Source organism: Pyrgilauda ruficollis, unplaced genomic scaffold (genome assembly GCF_017590135.1).
Source record: "Pyrgilauda ruficollis isolate IOZ18807 unplaced genomic scaffold, ASM1759013v1 scaffold45, whole genome shotgun sequence".
Taxonomy (NCBI): Eukaryota; Metazoa; Chordata; class Aves; order Passeriformes; family Passeridae; genus Pyrgilauda; species Pyrgilauda ruficollis.
This window is the reverse complement of record NW_024526044.1, coordinates 1586034-1607176: the sequence shown is the minus strand read 5'-3', so window position 1 is coordinate 1607176 and position 21143 is coordinate 1586034. Positions and strand designations below refer to the sequence as shown.

The 21143-nt window shown below is 53.5% G+C and overlaps 2 protein-coding genes across 5 annotated transcripts in view; one reads left to right on the top strand and one right to left on the bottom strand.

Annotated features, from left to right (window-relative positions):
• Window positions 1–355: 355 nt before the first annotated feature.
• Window positions 356–7206, top strand: ADRM1 (ADRM1 26S proteasome ubiquitin receptor). Of its 4 annotated transcripts, none has more exons than XM_041478380.1 (10): window positions 356–430; window positions 1135–1345; window positions 1593–1709; window positions 1787–1910; window positions 2419–2505; window positions 4568–4649; window positions 4868–5097; window positions 5418–5575; window positions 6254–6356; window positions 6983–7206. In XM_041478380.1, exons 2-10 carry the CDS (start codon window positions 1136–1138, stop codon window positions 7087–7089), a joined length of 1218 nt encoding a protein of 405 aa, XP_041334314.1. In that variant the 5' UTR covers window positions 356–430; window position 1135; the 3' UTR covers window positions 7090–7206. The 4 variants fall into 4 exon arrangements, with proteins under 4 accessions (XP_041334314.1, XP_041334317.1, XP_041334316.1 ...); XM_041478383.1 differs by lacking the exon at window positions 356–430 and adding an exon at window positions 438–738 and having other exon boundaries at window positions 4868–4989; XM_041478381.1 differs by lacking the exon at window positions 356–430 and adding an exon at window positions 451–738.
• Window positions 7207–7303: 97 nt separating this feature from the next.
• The window catches only part of LAMA5 (laminin subunit alpha 5), an 85270-nt gene continuing 71430 nt past the window's right edge, over window positions 7304–21143 (bottom strand). Inside the window, 33 exon segments of the mRNA XM_041478398.1 lie at window positions 7304–8652; window positions 8787–8906; window positions 9606–9696; window positions 9798–9928; window positions 10016–10175; window positions 10291–10443; window positions 10688–10874; window positions 10993–11150; window positions 11273–11405; window positions 11505–11672; window positions 11755–11885; window positions 12068–12208; window positions 12495–12627; window positions 13013–13164; window positions 13361–13489; window positions 13937–14099; window positions 14189–14322; window positions 14406–14559; window positions 14639–14775; window positions 15018–15194; window positions 15387–15529; window positions 15892–16071; window positions 16188–16301; window positions 16386–16488; window positions 16718–16859; window positions 17486–17640; window positions 17717–17833; window positions 17919–18115; window positions 18920–19090; window positions 19596–19707; window positions 20569–20679; window positions 20766–20917; window positions 20997–21140. Coding sequence (XP_041334332.1) covers window positions 8498–8652; window positions 8787–8906; window positions 9606–9696; window positions 9798–9928; window positions 10016–10175; window positions 10291–10443; window positions 10688–10874; window positions 10993–11150; window positions 11273–11405; window positions 11505–11672; window positions 11755–11885; window positions 12068–12208; window positions 12495–12627; window positions 13013–13164; window positions 13361–13489; window positions 13937–14099; window positions 14189–14322; window positions 14406–14559; window positions 14639–14775; window positions 15018–15194; window positions 15387–15529; window positions 15892–16071; window positions 16188–16301; window positions 16386–16488; window positions 16718–16859; window positions 17486–17640; window positions 17717–17833; window positions 17919–18115; window positions 18920–19090; window positions 19596–19707; window positions 20569–20679; window positions 20766–20917; window positions 20997–21140 — 4748 coding nt within the window. The 3' untranslated portion in view covers window positions 7304–8497.

The following is a 21143-nucleotide window of genomic DNA, read 5'->3' as shown; positions in this document are numbered from 1 at the left end:
CACACCTGTGTTGGCTTTTTGCAGACACCTACGATTTGGGTCAGGGAAGCAATACTGAAATACTGTGAGGCAACCCGGGCTTTGGCCATGGGCCCGGCGTGCCTTTCGTGGAAGGATTTATTGTTTTGTAACCATTCCCTGCCCTATAAATAAAATAAAGGTGATGTTGGAGACGCGCTGGCGCTGGGCTGTGCTCGGCTGAGGGATGGGATGGGGGCGAGGGGGTCATGAGGGCCGGGGGGGTGAGGGGGGAGCGTCGCCATGTTCCGTGACACAGCAGGGGCGCCTCGCCCCGCCCCCTTTGATTGACAGCCTCGCCAGCCAATTGTGCGGAGCCGCGGCGGCGCGCGCCCCGCGCGGGGCGGGGTTCCGGCGCGCGGGGCAGGAAGAGCTGAGGCGGCGGCGGAGGAGGAGGAGGAGAAGGCTGAAGGTACCGCTCGGGTCCCGCCGCGGCTCCCCCGGGACCGCGCGCCCAGCGGCGGCCGGGCTGGGGCTTTCCTGCCGCGGGAAGCCGCGGGGAAGGCGGCCTCGAGGGGCCCGGCAGAAGATCGCGGCCTCTGGGCGGGCGGGGGGTGCCCGGGCCGGGCCGCGCCGCGACCCCCCCCTGTCCCGGCTCGGCTCCGAGTGTTTGCCCAGCGGCGGGGCCGGGGCTGGCCGGGCTGTGACCGCAGCGCGACCCCGGAGCAGCCGCACAGCCCCGCGGGGCCGCCGGGCCCAGCATCGCCGCCAGGCCCGCGGGTCGGTCCGTGCGGGAGGAGGGGCGGGGGGCAGCGTGAGGGGCAGCGGAGCGAGGGGCAGCCTGTGGGGCTCTGCGGGTGCTGGAGCCGCAGTGTGCACATACAGCAGGGCTTCCTGCTTTGAACCATGGTTCCAACTGAAGAAGGAAACGCCGGGGGACGGTGGTTTCATTTTCAAGCGCCTCAGCATACAGGCTGTCCTTTATTAGTAGAAGGCTGTAGAGCCTCCTGTCTTCATCCAGGGTTCTGCTTTAGCTCAGTTGAATCACCCTGGAGTTCTGCAGGCAGCAGAACAGATTGCTTTTGTGAAGCCACCTACTAAAGGTTGAAGTTTGATACTGGGAAGAGAGGATATGGGGAGGTTTCTCATCACACCTGCTGCTCTCTCTCTTTCCAGGATGTCTTCAGGCGCGTTATTTCCAAGCCTGGTGCCAGGCTCTCGTGGCTCCTCGAGCAAATACCTGGTGGAATTTCGAGCAGGGAAGATGTCCCTGAAAGGCAGCACTGTAACTCCAGACAAGAGAAAAGGCCTCGTTTACATCCAGCAAACTGATGATTCCCTCATTCACTTCTGCTGGAAGGACAGGACTTCAGGCAACGTGGAGGATGTGAGTACGAGCTGGTGTTTCAGTGCTGAGGTGTTATGTCATGCTCTGATCTGCTGGCACTGCAGAAAGAGCTCCCCCAGGACAAATTAGGGTGAGAATGTCACTGACAGACCTGCACTTCCACATGCTCTCTGCTCTGAGGAGCAGATGGAAGAAAGTTCGTGGAGGAGGGCAGAGGGATTTGGGAGGTGAAAAGGAATATTGATGTATTTTCTCAAACATTTGTTTCTCCTGACACACTTTCCAGGATTTGATTATTTTTCCTGATGACTGTGAGTTCAAGAGAGTCCCACAGTGCACCACAGGCCGTGTGTATGTATTGAAGTTCAAGGCAGGATCAAAACGACTCTTCTTCTGGATGCAGGTTTGTGAAGTCAAAGACAAAGGTCTTGGATGTAAATCCCCCCAGTGTGACTCATACCAAGAGCAATTCTCTTGCAGGAGCCCAAGACAGACAAGGATGAGGAGCACTGCCGTAAGGTGAACGAGTATCTGAACAATCCCCCCATGCCAGGGGCATTGGGTGGGAATGCCAGCGGAGGCCACGAGCTCTCAGCCCTGGGAGGTACAGTCCATTCTCTGCTCCTTCATCTCAGAGGCTTTTTTTTTTTTTTTTTTTTTATTTTATGTCTACCCTGGGAGGTACAGTCCATTCTCTGCTCCTTCATCTCATTTTTTTTTTTTTTTTTTTTTTTTTTTTTTTTTTAATTTATGTCTAGACTAAGCCCCTAGAGTTCCTAGGAAGAAATCCCTGTTGGCTGTAGAGGGTGAGTTGGGGACAATGTTATTAACAGAATGTGCTTTTAGCAGAATAAACTGTGCTGTTAAATAGGTGTAGGCTGAAAGTTAAGACTGCCAGGAGAAATCTCTTTGTTTCCAGTAGATTCTCTGGAGTCTTACCTCTTTATGAAACCAAGTTACATTTATCTTTTATGAAGATCATGAATCAGTAAACACTTGAAACTGTTTTTCCATACAGAATGTGATGCCAATTAATCTCCTGCTGTTTGAGCCGGAGTGCTGTGAAAAAAACCATGTGAATATGTTGTGTTTCAGAATGTTTTTGTTTTTAGGTGAGGGTGGCTTGCAAAGCCTTCTTGGAAACATGAGCCATAACCAGCTCATGCAGCTGATCGGACCAACGGGCTTAGGAGGACTTGGTAAAATGCTTTAATATCTTTATGCCAAAATGGTATTTTCTCCTGCCAGGTTAAATCTTACCTGACAATGTTCTCAAGCAGTGCTATTGATCTCAATAGCGCTTCTTTCATGTGAGAAGGCAAGGCCCTGCCTCCGAGATGAGCTCAGGGACAGAAAAAGGGTACCAGATTCTACACAGCACTCAGCTCAGGGCTTGATCTGCAAGGAACTGTGGTTCTGCTCCTTGCTGTACTGAATCTTCTGCTTTTTTTTCCCTTGTTTTTTTCTACTCCACTTTTTCTTCCTAAATATTCACTGGAGCAGGGGCTGAATACCAGTGATTTGCTCCTGATAAACGTGCTGGTTACCAAGCTGTGGAATTGCTTGTGTTGTCTCTGATTCAGTGAATATTTGTGTGCAAAGTAGAAAGAGTTAAAGAGGAAGGTCAGAGTGGTCCCACCCCACAGCACTCCCCAGTCAGGGGGCAAGGCTCAGGGCAGGGCTTTCTCTCCTGGGCAGCCCTGGGGAGAGCTGGAATCACTGGTTTCTGAAGGGGCTGTGGGCTGTTCTCAATGCTGTCCATGCTCCAGGAGCGTTTTCTCATGGGTCGGACCCTCGGGTGTAAATAGGCAAAGGAGCACAGCTGTGACAAAGGTTCTGTGCTTAAGCTCATAAGTCCATTTTTGTGGATCTGGCTGGTGTCTTTTTAGCCTCAGATGCATATTGGTGGGATGTTCAGATGCAAATCTCATGGTAGTGTTGGAAAAATCTGGCCTTTTAGGATGTGTTTGGAAAAGATCTTCCTCTTGAAGCTTCACATAATCCTGAGACTTGTCCTCCTTTTTTCAACACTTTTCCTCAGCAGTTCTTCTTTCCTTGCCTTTACATTCAGCCACAACCAGATTGACATGTAACAGAAAGAGAACCATCTGCTTGCTGCTGCAAACAGTGGTTGTGGTGAATCCCTGGGGAACATTCCCCCTGGGAATGTCATCTTCATCACAGCTGGTTTGCATCTCTTGGGGCTCTGCAGAGCTCCAGAGGAGCTCTCTTGCTCCTGGGTCACTTTTACCATGAAATGGAGCAGAGCAGTGTGTGGTGAGCTTTACCTGCTGTGCCTGCTGCTGGGGAAACTCGGGGATAAGTGACAGGAAGTGCTGGTTCCATGGGATTGTTCCTGAACAAGGAGGGGCTGGCAGGGGCTCACTCTGACCTGCAGGGTCTGTAGCTGCAGTTGGCCATGGGTTTGCTCACTGAGTGCTGTTGTTCTGTCCTCTGATCCCAGGTGCTCCCAAAGGTGGGTGAGGAATGCAGGTGCTTTGTGTGTATAATCAGGTGTGGTGCAAGGAACTGCTGATGGGAAATGGAGTGTTTGGCTGATGTGGCTCAAAGGAGTTGTAGGGGAGCAGTCGAGTCCCTGACAACTCCAGGGGGGCCAGCAGCCAGGCCTTTTCCCAGCTGAGGTTCTTGACCCTGCCACAAGTCCTTGGTAGTTGGGAAGTGTGATGGAGGAGGCTGATTCTGGTTTCTTTGGCATAAGGGTGTTGGTTTCCTGCTGGCTGCTCCCCTGAGAGCACTTGGGGTGTGGAGCTGTCCTTCCTTTGCTTGTGAAGTATTTAAGAGCTTGGCTAATTCTCTTGCCACATCTCTGTGTTAGGTTTGAAGCTGCAAACCCCTGGTCTGTGAGGAGAGAGTGGTGGCGACTCAAAGACGCCTCTGGGATCTTCTGCTGAGGGCCTTGGTTTTAAAGTTCATAGAAAAGTTGGATTTTTGGTGTAGTGGATGAGATGGGCTGTGTTACAATGATGTATGTACAGCACAAACTGGAGTGACTTCATCCTTGTGCACACCTAGAAACTGAGTCATTTCTGAGATGTTCAGCTCTCTAATGGGGATGCAAGATCAAAAAAGAAGATTCTATTAATTTGGAGAAGGGAATAGGAGGGTGGGTTGGGCTCTTTCACCCCCTCCTCTATTTTAGCAAATATTTCAGGTACAACAGCAGCCTCTCCAGATAAGAGAGGTGCAGAAAACCTGAAGAAATAAATGTCTAAACATGTTCTTCTTTTACGTTCACGGAAGGTGGGCTGGGTGCACTGACGGGACCTGGGCTGGCCAGTCTGCTCGGGAGTGGGGGACCTCCAACCAGCAGTTCATCATCAAGGTAGGAGGCCTTGTCTGCCCTGGACTATTGCAGTGGGAACTTGCCGCTGCTGTGGGAGGAATCATGGCTTATTGAATGGGGAATATGGTGGGAATCAAGGCTGCTTATTACCTCTAAAATGAGGTAGGAGTTTCTTATACTGTAAGGGTTTGAAAAGAAGTTTTTCAGAATACAAGAGGTTTTTGCAGGGAATTAATTACCCTAATTGTCTTGCCCAGCTCTCGCAGCCAGTCGGCTGCAGTGACTCCATCTTCCACCACTTCTTCCACACGTGTAACGCCGGCCCCGTCCGTTCCTGCGGCTGCCTCGGTGACCAGCCCCAGCCCCGTTCCCAGCTCGGGTAATGGAACCAGCTCAGCCACAAGCCCAACCCAGCCCATTCAATTGAGTGACCTTCAGAACATTTTAGCTACTATGAATGTGCCATCTGGAGCAGGAGGACAGCAAGGTAACAGTGCTCTGACCAGGCAGCTGCTGGATCCTGGAGTCCTTTGGAGCTGTTTTACTGTCCTGTCCTGTTCCACACTGGTTTGAAAGGTCTCTTAATTTTTTTGTTCCTGTTTTTTGGTGTTTGTTTTTTTTTAATTTCAGTGCTGGTTTTGACTGCTTCAGGAGACTTAGTCTCACTCCAAAATTGAGAGGGAGAAAAGATGGTGGCAGTGTGATAATAATTTCAATACTCAGACCCTGACTAGATAATTTGATTTACATGACAAAAGCACGGGGTTTGGGGTGTAGTCTGATGGCCAACCCTTTGTTTTCTCCTAGTGGACCTGGCAGCTGTTCTGACTCCTGAGATCATGGCTCCCATCCTGGCCAACGCTGAAGTTCAGGAGCGATTGATGCCTTACCTTCCCTCAGGGGAATCCCTGCCACAGACTGCGGAAGAGATCCAGAACACCCTGACGTCTCCTCAGTTCCAGCAGGTAGATGCTGGCTCTAGGGGGAACTGCACTTCTTCCCCCTTTCCCATCCTGATTGACCCTGCCCTGCTTTTCCAGGTTCCTGGCACTGTTCATAGTGGGAAGTTGCTCAGTAGAAGTGGAAAGGAGTGACATGGTTTAACAGAGCATTAGTTCCTCCTGCAGATGGGCAGGAGGAACTCAAGGGCAGACGGGAATAGTTTTTACTTTTTCTTTTGGAGCTGGGCTTTACCTTCTTCTTTACTATAAATGTGCTCTGGTAAATGACAGAAGTAGTAGCAAATTCATTAATCCCTTTCCAAATGGCTCCTTAAAGGTAATTTCATGTGACTGAGCAGAAGATGCTCATGGTTACTACACTACATCCTTGAAACACCAGTCCTTAATTGCAGGACACTGTGTGTGATAAAGTTGGCATCTTACAGACCAATCTGAACTAGTAATTTACATAGATTGATTAAAATTTGCCCATTTGCAAAATTTCAGGAGCTTAAATGACTGGTTTAGATTAGACTGTAGCTACTTCCATGCAAAAGGAAGTGAAGGACATGTAATTGGTGATTATTTTATTGCATATCTGTTCCCAAGCCCTGCCCTGACAGGACTGCTGTCCTCCTGGGGTTACTGCTGCAGGAATCTGATGGAAACTTTTATTTTGATGCTGTTGACTCCAATCCACAGGCTTTGAGCATGTTCAGTGCTGCCTTAGCTTCAGGACAGCTGGGCCCACTCATGAGCCAGTTTGGGCTACCTGCAGAGGCAGTAGATGCAGCAAATAAAGGCGGTGAGTGCTGGTGGGAGCAGGAGAAGAGGGGGTTGTTGGGGGTTTTGGCACTGCACATGGCCACTGAATACGGAGTGTAATGATCAGCTTCTCTCTAACTCTCCCTCTCTGAGTTCTCAGTCTGCAAGGTGACTGTTGCACTGGTTTACAAGGAAAAGGTGGGTGGGACAGGTGTTCCAGCAGAGCGAGGTGCTATGTGCTGTGAGAGAAGTTGGGGTTCTGCAGACATGTGTTGGCCTTGTTTTTTTGCTAGAGATGCAGAAGACTCTGGAGGTGGCACAGTCACCTTGTTCAGGAATGCCTTTCTTGTGGCATTTAATGATTCACATGAAATCAGTGTACACAGTCAGGGCCAGATCTGGCAGTGAGGCAATCCCTTTTCCTTAATGAGCTTTTAGCATCTCTCTCATTACTGCAAGAATTCTGGTCTTAGGATGCGCATGCACAACTAAAGTGCATAAAATGCTGTGTCAGAGAGATCTGGATGTGTGTTACTTAGTTTAAAATTTTCCTCCCTGTTAATTCACTGAAGCAACTGTTTGCTTTCTAAGTAAGGAAGCTTTAACCTTGCGTGGACAATGAGCTCCAGCCCAGGAAATGCAATAACTCGTGTGTTTAACTTCTAGATGTAGAAGCCTTTGCCAAAGCCATGCAGAACAGTGTCAAGTCAGACCAAAAGGAAGGAGACTCTAAGGACAAGAAAGATGAAGAGGAAGATATGAGTTTAGATTAAGTTATTTGCTCTTCCTTACAGATATTCCTAGATACTAACTTAAGCAACTGCAGTAGGATTACTAACTTCATATTATGCTTATATAAATCTACAAATAAAGGAATTTTCTTTATCTGCCATACTGTTCCTTCCAATCTGTACAGTAGCCCTACAGTGCTGATTATCCCTCTTCCAGCTCATCAGCCTGAGGCTTACTCTCCCCAGGTAAAGTGAAAGAGAGTAACATAAAACTTTATTTGACTCCAAAGTATGTACCAGTGATTTACAAAGACCATCTTTAATACTACAACTTTAAAAACAGGTCATAATTACATTTAAGATGGACATGTTAAAAACCCATTTTACAATATTTACCCCTCATAAAAAAACCCACAATATAATGATATAAGTTACAAGTCCATTTCAGAAGCAAGATTTTGTCCCCAAGTGGCCAGAGATATATATACACACACAAATATATATATGACGTGTAAGTGCACGAGTGAACTGGGTGTCTTGGGAGAAAAAAGCTGCTTCAAGTGGAGACTGCACTACACCAGGGCTGAGGGAGGCTGAGCAGGAGCCAGCGTGGGTGAGGGCCAGGTGTGGAGGTAACCTTTCCATTTTTTCCCTTTCAAGCAATGGTTTCTTGCTTCACACAACAGGACTTTTGTCAGTGTACTACCAGTGCTGAATGCAAGTGCAGAGCCAGTGGTGGATGTGCCTTTCTGCTTTCCCTCAGCAGTTCTCCCAGCCTATTCTGTTCTTTTTTTGATTCTTATAAATTATTCTGATAAAAAGATGCTAATTCTGTGAACAGAATTTTGTCCAAGTTCCCCCTTGCAGAGCTCTATGCGTAGCAGTAGCAGATGAGCTGAGACTGCCCTTGGGGGGAGGTTAAATGTGCCCTTGCTTATAAAACCCCAAAACCAACGGAATTAATCCAGTTTGTCCTAATTGCATTTATTATAAACCAGAAACTGCCTGCAGCCTTTATCAGCAGACAGTCTGTGACATTTATTAACAGCCTCAAGTGTTCGGTGAACTAAATCTATGTGCCTTGTACGTGTGGGGTGAAGGGAACAGGATTCAGGACGAGCTGCAGGGCTGCTCTGTGCTCCACCAGCACGAGCCACGGGGCAGCACGAGCCCTGCTGCAGATCCCTGACCACCCAGCAAGGACGCGCCTGTCGCCACATCCCGCTCCAACTTTTTGGTTCTATTTGTGAAACATCCCCAAAGTGCCCCTTTCTCCCCAGCCGTCCTCCCCTGCCCTCCTTTCCCCTGGGATTTGTGGCCCCTCTGGTTTGGCCCAGACCTGTGCCTGCAGTCACTGGGGATAAGTGTGTCTGAGCACGGTCAGTGCTCTCAGTGGTGATGCCGGGGCCGCAGCAGCGTTCTGTCCCTCGGGCTGTCCGTGGTGTGGCACTTAGAGCACGGGGCAGCCCTTGAGGCTGACAGAGCCCCGGGCAGCCCCTGCTCGAGGCAGCTCCACGTGCCTCTGGTTAATCTGCAGGTTCCTGACACAGCCCACGTAGTGAGGGAGGGGAGGTAAGAGCAGCCCTGTGCTGGCCTTGTCTGTCTCTGCAGAAGAAACAAAAGCAGGCATTAGTCTGGCAAAGGCTTAAATACCTCTTCCTCACACCAGGAATATGATCTCCCTTGTCCAAGGTAGTCCTTGGGGTATTTCATCCTGGAGCACATCTTTCCCAACTCACCTGGTAGCCCTCCCAGGGAGAAGGTTGCCCTTGTGCTGGGTGCAGGAGGCTGGCTGGGTCCCACTGTGTGGTTGCCTTCTGTGTCCACATCCACCTGGATTACGTTTTTCCATTTGGTAACTTCAAAAGAAAACAACAGTCAGTGCTTCTTCCTTACCCATGGAGCAAGCCCACTCTGCTCTCCAGCCTAGACCACTGTTGGAGCAAGAGCTAACTACTGAGGGTCAAAAGGCCTGGCCTAGCTCTTGGGAAATGGCCAGTTGGGACAATCTCCCCAAAACCTCACCCAGTGCTGGCTGAACAAGATGAAGGTTTAAAAGAGCTGTGATGAGATGGGGCTGCAACTGTTGCCCAACCCCAAAAAGGACTTGACATAAAACAGCACTTGCTCAATGGCAGCTACATTAAAGGCTGAGTTTCCTGTGCAGGTATGAATTCTGCAATCCCCGCTCCCAACTATGGGCTTGGAGCCCTTTGGACACACTCGACACCAAAGCAAATTGGGCTTTCACTTCAAGCTGGACACAATCCAGGATGGATCAAGTCCTGTGGCACATCCTTCGCCTTGCCAGCAGCTCCATGGAGTGGAAAAACAACCTGCTTTGCCCGACTACCAGAGCTGACAGTGCTAAGATCAGGGAGGAGTTGTTGTTAATTAGGAAACTGCCCACATGGCAGCTACAAACTCCCAAATTAAGTGCACACGGCAGGTGGATAGGGTTTAAATTCCTGAGCCTGGGCTTGTCCTGAGCTCCCTAGGAGATGTGGGCTGAGCAGGGCTGGAGCAGAGGCACAGAACCAGGGGAGCTGTCACCTCACCTGCAATGGTGTGCCACTGCCCATCGCAGAGAGCTGGGCTTGTCACCGATGCTGAGAACTCATCAGCCCCAGAGCCCGCTCTCACAGTGACCTGGGATGAGAGAAACCCATCAGAGCTGGAGAGCTGAGAGGGACAGGCAGCAGACACCCAACTCCCTCTGAAAATCTGTGGGGAAGCCCCCCTCGCAGTACCTTGGTCTCCTCCATGTAGAGCAGGAGATGGTGGCTTCTCCTCGTGCCGATGTGGAAGATGAGGCCAGAGGCACTGCGGGGACGCACCTCCAGTGTCACCTCCAAGTCCTGCTCAGTCATCACTGCATCAGCTGGAAGAGCAATGCCACCGGTGAGGAGAGGACCAAGGGCATTCCCATGGAATGTGACCCTCCCAGTCCCTGGCCACAGTGCGGTACCTAAGGCGATGGAGCCGCCATCCGGGGTGAAGAAGACGCCGCTCTCCAGCGCGCCCTCATAGCACGGCGTCACCCCAAAAGTGCGTGAGGGGGGACCCAGGGGCCTCCCGTCCAGCTGTGGGTTCCTCAGGCAGCCATCAAAGCTGGAGGCCGATGCAGCCTGCGGAGAGAGGCCACTGAGCACACACCAGGCACAGCTGGGAGGCACGAGGTGATGCCATGGGACTGCGAACAGGCTGAGAGAGGGTGATGCCATGGCGCTGCCAAGCCCTTACCGGTATGGGAACCTTGGCTTTTCCAGCTGGAAGCCCCCCCACGTACAAGGGGGTCTGGGCCACGAAGAGCGCCGTGGTGGCCACTGCAGCACCCTGGGCTCGCAGCCCATCGATGACCAGCTGAGCCCGGCTCTGGTCTCTGCTGAAGAAGACCTGCAAGGAGCAAAGGTCAGTGCCAAGGCTGGGAGCTTGCTGGGTTGGGAGGAGCCCCAGCAAAGGGAGGCCTCAGCTCAGAGGTTCAGCCAGCTGAATTTGCTGTGATTTTGCTGTTCCTTTGCTCCCCTGGAGCTGCAGTGTCCCACGTGCACACACCCAGAGCAGGGCTGCACTGAGCCAGCCCCTGCAGGGGCACTGATGTGGCTCAGGGAGGTCCTGCTGAGCCCCGTGTCCCGCTCACCGTGTGCCACCGCCGGTCACGGTACTTGTCCTTGCTGCGGATGCGCAGCCGGCGCCTGCCGACGTCCACCAGGAAAACAAAGCGCCCGTTGGACACAAAGAGAGCCATGGAGGAGCCCCGCTCGCCCGCCACGTAGAAGAGCAGCCCATTGGAGGAGTTCAGCTTCACCTCCAACGAGAAATGGGACCTGCAGGGACAGCGAGTGATGGGAGCACCCGGCTCGCCAGCAACTGCACGGCACATGTGCTTCCAGGCCATGATCCCAGGGCCAGGATTGCATAGGGTGGGCACGGGGCGAGGCTCACCTCCACCCGAAGGAGGCTGGGATCTCATCAAACTCCCAGCGGCTGCTCGGGGCCCCCCCGAAGCGGAAGGAGCCCCTGGCTGCGCGGGGCTGGGGGTGCAGCTGGCACAGCCCGTCCTGGTCGTGGCGGCGGCCCTTGGGCGCAGGCTTGCCCGGCACCTACGCAACGTGCACCAGGGAATGGAGTGAGGGGAGCATCCCTGCCCTGCCAGCAGAGCTGAGCAGTGGCACCTGGGGAGGATGAGGAGGAGGACGTGGGGAGCTCTGGCAGCAGCTGGTACCTTGGGTTTCCGCCTGTCCTTCTTCGGAGTGACTCTGAGCTGCTGCGACTGCTCGCCCAAGGGACAGCTCATGGTGACATTGATGCTCTCCACATTCTGCTGCAGGTCCACCACCATCTGTGGCTCTGACATCCTACTCAAGGGGAGAAAAGGTCCTTGTCACACCAGCTTGTGGAAGGGAGGTGGGAAGGGGCTGAGCCCCGCTGTGTGCAAGTGGCACGGTGTCACTCACCGCCTGACGAAGACATTCCCGATGCAGCCGGTGAGGTTGCTGAGGGCTCCTGGCTCTGCTGAGCCCCCGAGATGGAAGAGCCGCCGCCCGTCCTGGCGCCGCTGCCGCCGGCTGGGCCCGGGGCCCCTCCTGGTGTCCTGCAGCTCGTCATCCACGTACAGCCGGAGCCTGGGGTGGCAGCAGGGGCTCAGCAGGACCCTGAGGCTGTGGGCACCCCGGCCCCCAGCAGCACCCACAGCAGGACACGTACCCACGGGCATCGCTGTAGAAGGCCACGTAGTGGGCCCTGCCATCTGCATAGGCACTGTCAGTGGTGACTTCGCTTCCCAGCAGGTTCAAGGCCAGCTGGCCCCTCTGGAGGGACACCTGGCACGTCCCCTCCTGCAGAAAGCATCACGCAGCAGCTCAGCAGCTGAACCCCACTTCCCTCCAGGAGCTCAGGGTGCAGATCTCACTGCAGATTCACATCCTGGCCCCATCACAATCCCCTCTTTCCCCAGGGGAAGCAGCACCCTCCCCAGCAGCCCCACTGCTGGGATATCTGGGGGCCTGCAGGTGCCCACCTGGGTGGAGTGGTGGTAGAGCAGCCCCTCAGGCTGGCTTGTCTGGAAGCTGAAGCCGCTGTAGAAGTCCCGCAGCCCCGGCACATCCGTCAGAGCCAGGGTCAGGAAGCCGTGGCCATGGACACTGATCGAGCGGGCAATCTGTGAGAGACAGCACAGAGGCAAGGTGGGAGCCTGGCCCTGGCCTTGCTGGGGCACCGGGACATGAGTGAGGAGCTCTGCTTCCTTGCTGGCTCTGGCTGTTGCTATGGCCAACCATGTGGAGCAAGCACCTCACCACGACCCCTCTGCACTGAGGACTTGGGAGGTTTATGCTTGTTTCTGTGTGAATGAGGGGACATGGGCCTGTCCTGGGGGTCCTGCTCTCCCTTTCCCTGCAGACCCTTCCCCCAGCACGCTGGCCAGGCTGCCAGGGCTTTGTGCTCACCAGCAGGTCCGAGGTGCAGCCGTAGCTGACGCCCACGGTGCTCATGCGCTTCAGGTCGACGTATTTGCCAAGAGCCTTCAAGCCCTTCATGCAGCCCCGGATGGGCCCACCCGTGGGGAAGAGAGATTTCAAACTGCAGGAGAAGCAGACAGAGTTAACAAGGACAGCCCCAGGCAGGACACGGCCCTGGGCAGGATCTGGCCCTGCAGTTCTTTCAGGCAAAGTGCCTGGGAATGAATTGTGATGGTCACAGGTATCTCCAGTGTCAAGGCTGCTCCAAAGCATGCAGCATGGCAAAGGAGGACTTGGTGACACCCACCAGCACCTCATCCCTCACCAGAGATGGAAAAGTTACAATCCTTAAAAGCTCAGGATGATGGACAGGGGGAGGAAAACTTCCCCCTCAGTTTCAGCACGGCTCCAACAGCCCTGGACGTGGCTGAGAAAGGGCCAGGGCCACCACCAGGGACTCGAGGGGAACATGCTGACTGTCCCACCCCACTGCAGGCTGGACCCACCTGGGGGGCAGCACAGCTGGGGGCACACCCCCCAGGTAGTAGGAGACAGCGTTCTCCAGGGAGTTCTCCTGCTCCACCACAAAGATGGTGAGGCGCTCCACCCGCACCAGGATGCGCTTCTTGTTATTCATTTTGAGGAGGAAAATTTGGATCTGGAGACAGAACAGAGAAATGATCTGTCAGTCTGGGGCAGTTAGGTCCATCACAGAGGGCAAGACAAAGTGTCAAGTTAATGGCTCAAGTCAAAAAAACGTCTTGTAGCTCTGACCCCCTCAAAAACAATGGTCCATGTGCCTCCCCAGGCTGGATGAGGAGCCCTCCCTCCACGAGAGCCCTGTGACCTCTTACCGCTTTGTTTGTGGTGCTGCTGATGGTGAGCGATGAGGAGTTGCTCGGTTTTGCCATCTCCAGGCCAGAGCTGAAATCATAGTAAAGAGCCAGCTTCCCATCCCGGATGGCCAGACACAGGAATTGACCCTGGGGGAGGCAGGATGGACACTCAGCAGGTGCCCAGGATGCAGCTGTGGCACTGTGCCCACCTGCCTTTTAGCACTGGTGGAAGCAGGTCCCACTTCCAGTGCCCTGGTCACAGTTATTTGGGATTTATTTTCAAACAGCAGCCCTGTGCTGGGGCACAGGGATAACACTGCAAGCTGGAAATGCTCCTTGCAGCACTGCCTGCCCCTGTGAACCCTGGCCTAGCTTGGAGGGTCTCCCAAGTTCTGGGGAGCCCCTCCAGCACCAGCCAAGTGACTGCTGTGGGGTTTGGGTCCAGTCTGCTCATGGCTTTTAACAACAGTGCTGAAATCCTGCTCCAAGCAGCCCTGAGATCATCAAATCCCTCCTCTCCCAAGTATCCTGAACTGGGAATGCCTGGGACTGTCCACTGAGGGATGAAGGCTCCCCAGGGGAGCAAGCACCTGCCTGGTTCTCCAGGAAGAAGATGATGCCGTTGTAGGAGACCACGCGGATCTCCTGCTCGAAGCGCTTGGTTGTGCCGAACTGGCTCTCGAACTTGATCTCCGCGTAGCCGGTGCCGTCGAAGTAGGAGCCATCAGTCAGCCAGGGGTCTCCCGTGGACTTGGACCTGAGACACACAACAACAGGAGCCATCAATCCCAAGGCATGGAGTGAGCAGAGCTGAGTGCCTTGGGGCAGGCTGCTCCCGGTGCCCACCTGGCACAGGGCTTCTCGGCAGCGGTGTCCAGCTCGAAGGTGTGCTGGAAGTTGTACAGGCTCACCACCTCCTCGTTCAGCGTGTCCAGCTCCAGGCACCCGCGGTAGTTGGGATAGCGCAAAGCAGGAGGAGGCTGGGAATGAAAAACCCAACACTTAAACAGGGTTTCCCTCCTGTAAGAGCCTCCTAAAGCCCGCTCCCCGCCGCCTGCCTCACCGTGAAGCTGGAGGGGTAGCCCCCCACGTAGAAGACCACGTTGCGTGGGTCCAGGTTGAGCAGCCCCTGCTCTCCCTTGGCCACGCTGTCTCCCTTGATCTCGTGCACCCTCTGCCTCTCCACGATCACCGACATGTGCCCGTACTGCAGGATCCTGCAGCAGGGAGGGATGGTCAGGAGCAGGGGAGACCCCCAAAGGAGCAAACCCTGCCCTCCCTGAGCAAAGGCCTGACCTGTTGATGCTGATGGTGACAAACTGCTCTCCGATATCCTCATCAACGCTCAGGGAGGTTGGTTCCTCATCTCCAAGTTTGTAGATCCAATGCACTCTGCGGTCCTTGAGCACAATGCCCAGGTAGTCTCCAGTGGCCTGAACTCAGGGAGAGACAGGACCACATGTTGGCATTTGGGACAGGCAGGAGCTCTCTCTGATGCTCCCAGGGCTGCACTGGACAAACAGCCCCCTATTCCACTCCCCACCCAGGCTGATGGCTGCATCCAGGGGCTTTGTGTCCCCCACAAAGATATTCAGGGACCAGGTGAGGGGCTGACGTCCAGGCATGGACATCACTGATGCAACATGGGCTCCACCACCCTCTGGCCACATCTCACCTCTTGGCTGCCCAGGTACAACACGAACCGCCCCTCCTCTGCCTCGTCCTGCTGGCTCCTGGGCTCGGGGTTTTGGATGTAGAATTTGAGGGATGTGTAGGCTGCTAAATCCTGCAGATTGCTGGGCGTCCGGACCTGCACCCCTGAGCTGCCATTGAATTTCATGGGCACCTTCACCTGTAGGGAGACAAATCCAGTCCTGTGGCACTGAACCCACTGCCACCTGCCTGGCCACTGCCAGTTCTACCAAATCCCACGAGAAAGGGACCCTGCTGGTGGCACCAAACACCCTCCCCTCTGCATGCCACCCTCAGGTAAGCCCTCCTCCACCCAGGCCCCCAGCCCAGCCTCGTCCTGCCCTGAGCTCACCTTGCTGGCGGCGTTCCTCGCCTGTGTGATGAGCTGCCGGATCCTCACGATGTTCTCCGACACGGTGGCGTTTTTGTTCCTCCTGCTCTCCAGGCTGCTCAGCTTCTCCAGCAGCAGGGGAATGGTGCTCTCCAGGCTGGACACTGGAGTTGGAAGAGGAGCCAGGAGTTGTGGAGGTTAGCAAGGAAGGGAAATGCAAAGTTAACGCAGTTTGAGAAATGCAATGCGAGCAGTCACAGAGAGATTCCCCTAAACCCATCAGCCTCGAGGGGGTCTGAGAATGCTCCAGTGCAGGCAACCTCCTGCAGCAAAGCTACAGGTGATACAGACATTGCAGGAGAGGAAAATAGAAAGGGCCAGCACTTAAAGCATCAGTATTGGCTACCTCCCTCTGCTCTTGATCTGGAGCTGCAAAGCACAGCTTCCAAAAATACTCTGGGGGTATCTGTGCATGCAGTGGCCCGTATCAGACTCACCCTGGTGGCACACCAGGCTCAGCACTCACCAGATTTCCTGGCATCCTGGACTGCCTGGTTCAGGTCTTCATTTCGGAGGCCTCCATACTGGTTTTTCCACTCATCCAGGTTCTTCTTCATGGTGCTCAGGGCATCCTCCACTCTTGCAGCTGTTTCATTGGCCTCAGCAGCAGCTGCTTTGGCATTCTGGATTGTGTCCTTTGTGTCCTCTGCAAAGAAAGAAATATCTCTGAGGTGTCCAGGAGCAGGGAGAAAGCACCTTGGATCACAGACAGTGCACAAAGAAAGGAGCAGAGAGAACCAGTCCAGCTACCCCAGAACAAACCTTGCTCCCTGCCCAGCATGTCCTGCACAGACTGGAGCTGGGTCAGGAGCTGCTCCTTCCTGGCACGGAGGTCAGCCAGCTTGTCCTTTGCTGTCTGCAGAGTGCCTTTAATAGCTGCAATTAAAGAAATGCACAAGCTGTTTGCTGGAGCTCAGTCCAGCCCAAAGGACAGCAGATCCTGCGAGGAGCCTCTCTCACCCCCATTGAGTTTGCTCTGCTGTCTCCTTGCAGCCTCCTCCAGGCTGCTGCTGTTCCTCTTCAGCATTCTGGAGGTGGCCCCGAGGTTTTCTGATATGACATTCTGTGAAAAAAACCACAGGACTCTGAGGAGGAATTCAAGTCTCTGGCTCTGACTGCACACAAAAATGCTCGTTCAGACAACTGCAGTGGGGTGTGACAGGGAGACCCAAACACTGAGTGTGGGCCCAGCTGTGGAGACTCTGCTCTCAGGCACAGAGCACAGTGCTCATGACTCAGAGGGAAGGGAGTTTGCTTTTTGCCCATCTTACAGGGCTCCCCACAGCACGTACCTTCAGGGCCTCGCTGGCTGCCTTGTCAGCATCGTGGGCTGCTTGCTCTGCTTTCCTCACAGCTTCAATGATGCTGGCGTAGGCATTGGAGGCATTGACTGCCCTCTGGATAAAGCCATCCTGGTTTGTGTCCTGGATAATGCTGTGTTGGAAGATGAAGACATCAAGTCCATGGAAAACAGGCTCCTGCCCATGCCCTCACAGACAAACCCCTCTGTGCTCCTCAGCACAATGTGTGCCCCGGTATAAAACTTTGGAGGTGATACCCCACAGTATCAAAGGCAACCCCCAAGGAAGGGGAGTGAAGGAGCTTCTGACTCCATCTTATCAGAAGGCTAATTACTTTATTACACTATATTATTCTATACTACATTACATCTAAACTGAATCTGCCAAGCACTCACTCTGCACACAATTGCAGACTCTCTTGTGACTTTCAACCAACAGTCCCAACACACACACGCTTGGCCCTGACAGGCCAAGGAAACAAAACATCATCACTCTGGGCAAACAACCTCCACATTGTATTCTACTTTGGCACAACACAGGCACAGCAAATGAGGTAAGCATTGTGTTTTCTTTCTCTGATGTTCAGAGAATGTGAAACCCAGAAATATTCTTGGGAAGAATTGTGCCTTGCTTTTCTCTGTGAAGAGAAATGTAGCAGCAATAGCCCGCTGTTCCCCTGCCATGGTGGGGCTGCGGTTTCCCATCCCCAGCTCTGGCAGCAGACAGCCTGGCCAGTGAGGCTCAGGACAGGTGCCTCACCCAGACAGGTTCCTTGCGAGCTCATCCAGGAGCCGGGCGTGCTCCTCTGCCTGCTCCACGATGGGGATCTTGCTGCTGGCCGGGGAGAACTTCTTGACCCGCTCGGTCAGGGGCAGCTTGGCCCCATCCAGCAGTGCTGCCAGCTTCTCGTATGCCTGCAAGGACACCTGTCACTGCTGAGGGCTGCCACACCTCTCCTTCTGCCCGTGCCAGAGTGCCTCTGCTACTCACCTCCTTTGCACGCTCCATCATCTGCAGGGAGTCAGAGACCTGGGCAAGGGCGTCCTTGGCCATCTGCAGGGTGTCCTGCACCAGTGCATGCTGCTTTTGGAGCTCCTGGCTCTTTTGCTGGACACAAAGACCCCGGGTTAGGGACCAGCAGGGCTGGGACAGCCCCCCTCACCCCATGGCCAGGACTGTGGTGAAGCTCTACCTGACTCTCCTCCAGGTTGTTTCGGTTCAGGCTGTTCAGCTCCTCTGTCTGCCTGGTTTTGTTCACGGCCTCGTTGAGGGCATCTCGCAGATCCATGAGCTGGGAGCTGTGCTGGGCCAGCCGCTCCTGGATGCTGCTCACCAGGTCCTGGTTGGACTGCCAGCGGGCGTGCAGCTCGCTCTTCACCCGATGCAGCACTGGGGAGGGGGGAGAACTCTGCTAATTCCTCTTCCTGTGTTAAACAGACTCCTTCTGTGCCTGGCTGCCCCAAAGCCTGGCTCTGGTCTTGGCAGATATCAAGGTCAGAAGTGACCATCTTCCACCCCTCCCTCCCTCCTTTTCAGCCTAGATGGCACAGGATCTTGTCCAGGACTGTCTACAAACCCTCAAGAGATGGGATCTCTTTCAAAGACACACAGCCATGCCTGAAAAGATCCAGATGATGAACCTGAGGCCTTGATTACTTCCACTGTGTGAAATTACTTATTTCCAACAAGAGCCAGTTTACAATTCCAGCTTTCAGGTACTGAGTTATGCTTTGCCAAGGCTTGTTAATCAGAAGTGCTCTCTTCCTACAGTGCTAGCATCCCTGGTTGGGCTCACTCCTGCAAGGATGCCCTCAGGACAGCAGAGCTACTATGGGGAGCTGGCTGCTGGTTGTTACTCTATGGGGACAGCAAACAGGAAGAAACATGGTGTGACTTATTCACATCCATGTGATGTGAACATACATCACATAATGGTGATTCCTGGTTCTAAGTGTTATCGTTTTTGTTCATCAAACAGAACTACCCACTTAGTTCTGCTCAGAAATTTGCCTTAAGGGAAAAGGAACCACAAATTATCCTGCTGGACTGTCACAGGGAGCTCTGAAACTCCTATAAAAATGGCTGGGGGTGCCTGGTTCTTAACAGCACTCTCTAAACACAACCATGATGTGCAGTGTCTGTGTGGGCTCCAAGCCAGACCCAGCAGGACCTGGGCAGCCAAGCTGGACTCACACTTCTGAGCCTCCTCGTGCTCACGCCTTGCCAGCTCCTCCTGGGCTCCCAGGCTCCTCTCCTTCATCTCCCTCAGCATCCTTTCCACCTCGGCCAGCTTCTGCCGGAACTCCTCGCCGGACGTGGTGCTGGCGTTCTCTGCCCCAAACCTGGCCATCTGCTGCACCAGCGCTGCAGAGAAACCACAGCCCCGTCAGACTGAGCAAACCAGGTCCTTCACAACTCCCCGAGGTTCTTCTCACAAACCACTGACAGCTTTCAGACAATAAAGTGCTTGAGATCACCCAGAGGCACTGCCCCATGTTTCAGCCTCCTTGGCCATTACCAGTGACACATGTTCCATCCTGAGCATCTTTCTGCGGCTCTACCTCTTGTCCAAAATCCAACCACTCTCCTTTGCTCAATTTCTCCTGAAGCTGCAGGGCAGACTGCCCCTGTTTTATTCATTTTAGTAACATTTCAGGAAGTTTAATGTTTTTTCCCCAGACTTGTGTTTAGCCAAGCAGCTGAGACTCAAAATAAGGCTGGTCAGAGTAAAAGCTGGGATTCTGCAAGGATCTTCATTTGTATTTTCCCTTGTTCTTTCTCTAAGCACTGCAGTACTTGGCAGTGGTTGAAATGAAGACCATGGCGTATCACAGGCGTAACCCCAAAGTGAAGACCCTTCTTGACATACCTGCAATGCCCCTCTGGATGCTCTGGATGTGCAGCAGGAGCTGTTCCCCCCTCTGGTACATGTCCCTCGTGTGCTGCTCAACGCGAATCGCTTCTCTGTGAGTCATGGTCATCTACCACAAAAATGCTGGCTTAGTTCCAGTACGAGATGACATTTTATGTCATTTGTCAGTGGGACTTGCTCCCAAAACACACACAAGGCCTGGGAATGTGTTGCTTGTGAGGTCCTTGGAGGAGCCTATCCCACAGTTTACTGAAGGATGATCTTATTTAGCACCTTCAGAGAAGCACAAGCATTAAATACAGCTCCAATGCAACAGGCTCTGGATGCTGGAACAATCCCAACACCACAAAGTTCAGCACTGTTCTGTGCTCTTAACACAGGGAAAGCCCCAGAGCCTGGAGCCAGGCACACCTGGGTCCTGATCAAGAGACAGGGGGCTGCAGTCTGCCTGTCTGGTACACACAGGGCAGTTTGTCCTTGCAGCTGTCTGGGGAGATATGTCGTCAAGTAGAGATTTTTCCCTCTCCCTCAGATTAGGAACAGGCAGTTTATAAATCAAATCAAGTGAAATCAAATCTTGCTCAGTTTACCCATTCTCTGAAGATGTGACTGCTAGGTTTTAGACTGGATACAGATTGCATCCATGATGGACCCAGATGATTTGTGTTCCTTACTTGTATGTCCCTTCTATAAATTATATTTGATGGAATTTATTTTTACTGCTTAAATTTGAAGCCACTCCAAAAGCAAGTAGTAAATCAATAAAAACTATCAGTATTATGAGATGTTTCACAGCTCTCCAAGGAATGAAAGCAGGTAATCCAGCTTGAGCACCTAACACTGCAACTTAGTTCTGGCTGAGCAGGAGACCCAACCTGCCTGAACTAGGCTCATCACAGCCTTCAAAGCCCACATTTTGGTAAAAGGTGGGGCTTGTGCTTTGGCAAAGAAAAATGGAGAAATACCCTACTTTGTGCTGCAGAGCATTCAGGTCCTGTGTGAGATCGATGTTCTCATCCTCCAGCTCATCAGCCCTTTGCCTGACCCTGCTCATGGCTCTGTGGTACTCACGGAGCTGGTTCTAGGAAAAACAAAAAAAGAAGAGGCTAAATCAGGCCAACAGGCCAGGAGACATGGGCAGAAGGTGATGTGAAGCCTTCCACGTACAGCAATGGCCAGTATGGTGCCGTTGAGGCCGTGGAGGCGAGCCCAGGCGATGGAGCTGGCGTTGAGCGTGACCAGCTGGCTGCGGATGGACGGGAAGGACATCTCGATGCTCTGCAGGTCCTCCAGCAGGAGCAGGACACAGCTGTCACACACTGCAGGGAACGCAGCAGTCAGCACAGGCCCTCTCCTGGGCTCCCCTCCCCTCTTTCCCCAGGACAGTGGGACACAGACCTTCACACTTCATGCTGTCGGGGCCGTTTGCCACCAGGATCTCGTGCTCGCGCAGGCAGACGTCGCACTGCTTCCCCGTGAGCCCGTTGGGGCACGTGCACTCCCCAGTGCGAGGGTCACAGGAGCCCCCTCTGCACTCACACTCTG

Bases quoted from the DNA above. Each gene is read 5' to 3' on its own strand.
- ADRM1 (XM_041478380.1), top strand. From the start codon at position 1,136: ATGTCTTCAGGCGCGTTATTTCCAAGCCTGGTGCCAGGCTCTCGTGGC. The intron at 1,346-1,592 runs GTGAGTACGAGC...CACACTTTCCAG, and splicing joins CTTCAGGCAACGTGGAGGAT to GATTTGATTATTTTTCCTGA. The intron at 2,506-4,567 runs GTAAAATGCTTT...CGTTCACGGAAG, and splicing joins AACGGGCTTAGGAGGACTTG to GTGGGCTGGGTGCACTGACG.